General features: G+C 32.7%; 1 protein-coding gene across 1 annotated transcript in view; it reads right to left on the bottom strand.

The window, feature by feature from the left end:
• The window catches only part of CBG24416, a gene marked incomplete at both ends in the record, with an annotated part of 2848 nt that extends 1956 nt beyond the window's left edge, over positions 1-892 (bottom strand). The window contains one exon of the mRNA XM_002632047.1: positions 710-892. Within this exon, the coding sequence (XP_002632093.1) occupies positions 710-892 (183 nt within the window). The remainder of the gene's footprint in view (positions 1-709) is intronic.
• Positions 893-2552: the final 1660 nt, after the last annotated feature.

Raw genomic sequence — 2552 nt, 5'->3', positions numbered from 1 at the left:
CCGGATTTTTGTCAATTTCATGTCCGGCAGGTAAAAAACGTAAAAAACCACTGTCGGCGACTTGAAAAAAAAGCTGTCAGGTGCCGTGGCCTAGGTTTCTCACTGAAAATCCTCGTCCCCCGGCGGCATCTTTTTTGAATTTTCTTCCTTTTCAACGTCGTTTTTCGGGGATTTCGGATTTTTTTTTTGAATTTTTTCGCAATAATATTCGGAAAATAGATAAATTTTTACACATTTAATTTTTGGTTGGAGTCCCCCTTTAAGCTGCTTTCCATGATTTTAATGCTATTTTTCATGATTTTTTTGCTATTTTTCATGGATTTCAGACTATTTTTCATGATTGTTATGCTATTTTTCATGATTTTAATGCTATTTTTCATGATTTTTGAGCTATTTTTTATGGATTTCAGGCTATTTTTCATGATTTTAATGCTATTTTTCATGATTTTTGAGCTATTTTTTATGGATTTCAGGCTATTTTTCATGATTTTAATGCTATTTTTCATGATTTTTGAGCTATTTTTCATGGATTTTGAGCTACTTTTCAAGGTTTGAGTACCATTTTTCGTGGATTTGGTACCATTTTTCATGAACTTGGTACTATTTTCCATGGATTTGGTACTATTTTTCATAATTTCTGGACTATTTTTCATGAATTTCAGACCAATTTTTCAATGATTTTTTCAATTTCAAAAAAAAAAAATCTTACCCCTTTCATAACATAGAACAGTTGTCCCTCGACTTTCACAATTCCATCATACAAATCCGTGTCGTTCTTCGAGAAGTCAAATAGCTTCTTGATGGCCGAAGAATCTTCTAGAGAATTGGACAATGAGCAATCGAGACGTCGTTTTTGAGACGGTGGACCCGAAGAAGAGGGTCCAGCTGACATTTTTAGCTGGAAAAAGAAGAAATTAGTAGGGAAAATTGGGAAAATCAGAAAATTTGAGTCAGAAAAGTCAAAAATTCAGAAATTCAAAAATTCAAAAATTCAGAAATTCAGAAATTCAGAAATTCAAAAATTCAAAAATTCAGAAATTCAGAAATTCAGAAATTCAGAAATTCAGAAATTCAAAAATTCAAAAATTCAAAAATTCAGAAATTCAGAAATTCAGAAATTCAGAAATTCAGAAATTCAAAAAATCAGAAATTCAGAAATTCAGAAATTCAGAAATTCAGAAATTCAGAAATTCAGAAATTCAGAAATTCAGAAATTCAGAAATTCAGAAATTCAGAAATTCAGAAATTCAGAAATTCAGAAATTCAAAAATTCAAAAATTCAGAAAGTCAGAAAGTCAGAAATTCAGAAATTCAGAAACTCAGGAATTCAGAAATTCAGAAATTCACAAAATTTCGAAATTTGGAAAATTCGAAAATCTGAAAATATTTTTTAAGAATCTAAAAATTCCTAAAAGTTTTAAAATTGAATACTTTTCTACAATTCAAAAGTAACCCCTAAATTCTGGTGAAAAATCACAACTTTCCCTGTAAAAAAAAAGGTCAAAAACCCTCCGAAAATCTATTTCTTCAAGGAAAAATCTCGAAAAAAATTCCAGCATTTCAAACAAGAATATTCAAAATTTTGCTATTAAAATTGGAAAATGGGCTTTCATACCCATAAAATTTAACAAATACCAAAGAAAACCTCTATACGATCCTATCTAGCCTAATTTCAACACAAAAAATTGAAATTTCCAGCTCAGAAAACCTCGAAAAACCAAAAAGAAACCCCCCAATAAATTTAAAAAAAAAGGAAAAGGCGAGAAATAGTAGGAAAGAGGGAGAAACGCAGAACGTTAGAGGGGTAGCAATGGGAAGGTGACGAGTGTAGCGAGGGTGTAAAAGAGACACAGACGCGTAAGAAAAAATATTTTCGATTTGGAGGAAAAAAGAAAAAAGAGGAAGAGGAAGAAGAAGAAGAGGAGAAGGGTTCGTTGTTCTCTCTCCATCAGATAAGGGACAGAAGAGAGCGAGAGAGTGGGAGGGGAAGAGAGACGCAGAGGATGGTCTGTTGGCCTGTTGCCAATTTATTGCTGACCTCGGTGACGTCATTAGTAAGAAAAGAAGCAAAAAGTGGATGAACGGGCATGTTGCATCGATTTTGATACTTAAAATTGCTGTAAATTTAATCTGAAAGACTACAAAAATACCGTAAAACTCTAATAGAACGACACCCGGTCAACTGATGAAATGCTTCTGATATCAAGACAAACATTTTCGTTTTCAAAATTTCTGAATATCTTTTACAGGAACCGAGATATATTTGGCCAAAGTTGAGAAATTATGGTTGTAATTTGTGGTTGGTTTACGCTCATCCGAATTTGAACCTTCTGGGCTTTAGTTTATATAAATACACCGGTTTTTAGTTTTTTATGTATATACGCCTCAGGCGCTTCAACACTGGGTGATTCGCGAAGGAATTTTCCAAACGGAAGACAACGATGTCTCTCGAAAAAGCAGTGTGTGATTTGTGTGAGTTACTGTAGCTACAGTAACTTTTTAAAGTCTAAAAATTTTCAGATATGGAGTCTCCAGAATATAAAAGTGCCAAT

This window comes from Caenorhabditis briggsae, assembly GCF_000004555.2.
Source record: "Caenorhabditis briggsae complete genome, chrII, whole genome shotgun sequence".
Classification (NCBI taxonomy): domain Eukaryota; kingdom Metazoa; phylum Nematoda; class Chromadorea; order Rhabditida; family Rhabditidae; genus Caenorhabditis; species Caenorhabditis briggsae.
Note: the sequence above shows the minus strand (reverse complement) of the source record. Positions and strands in the feature narration are given on the sequence as shown.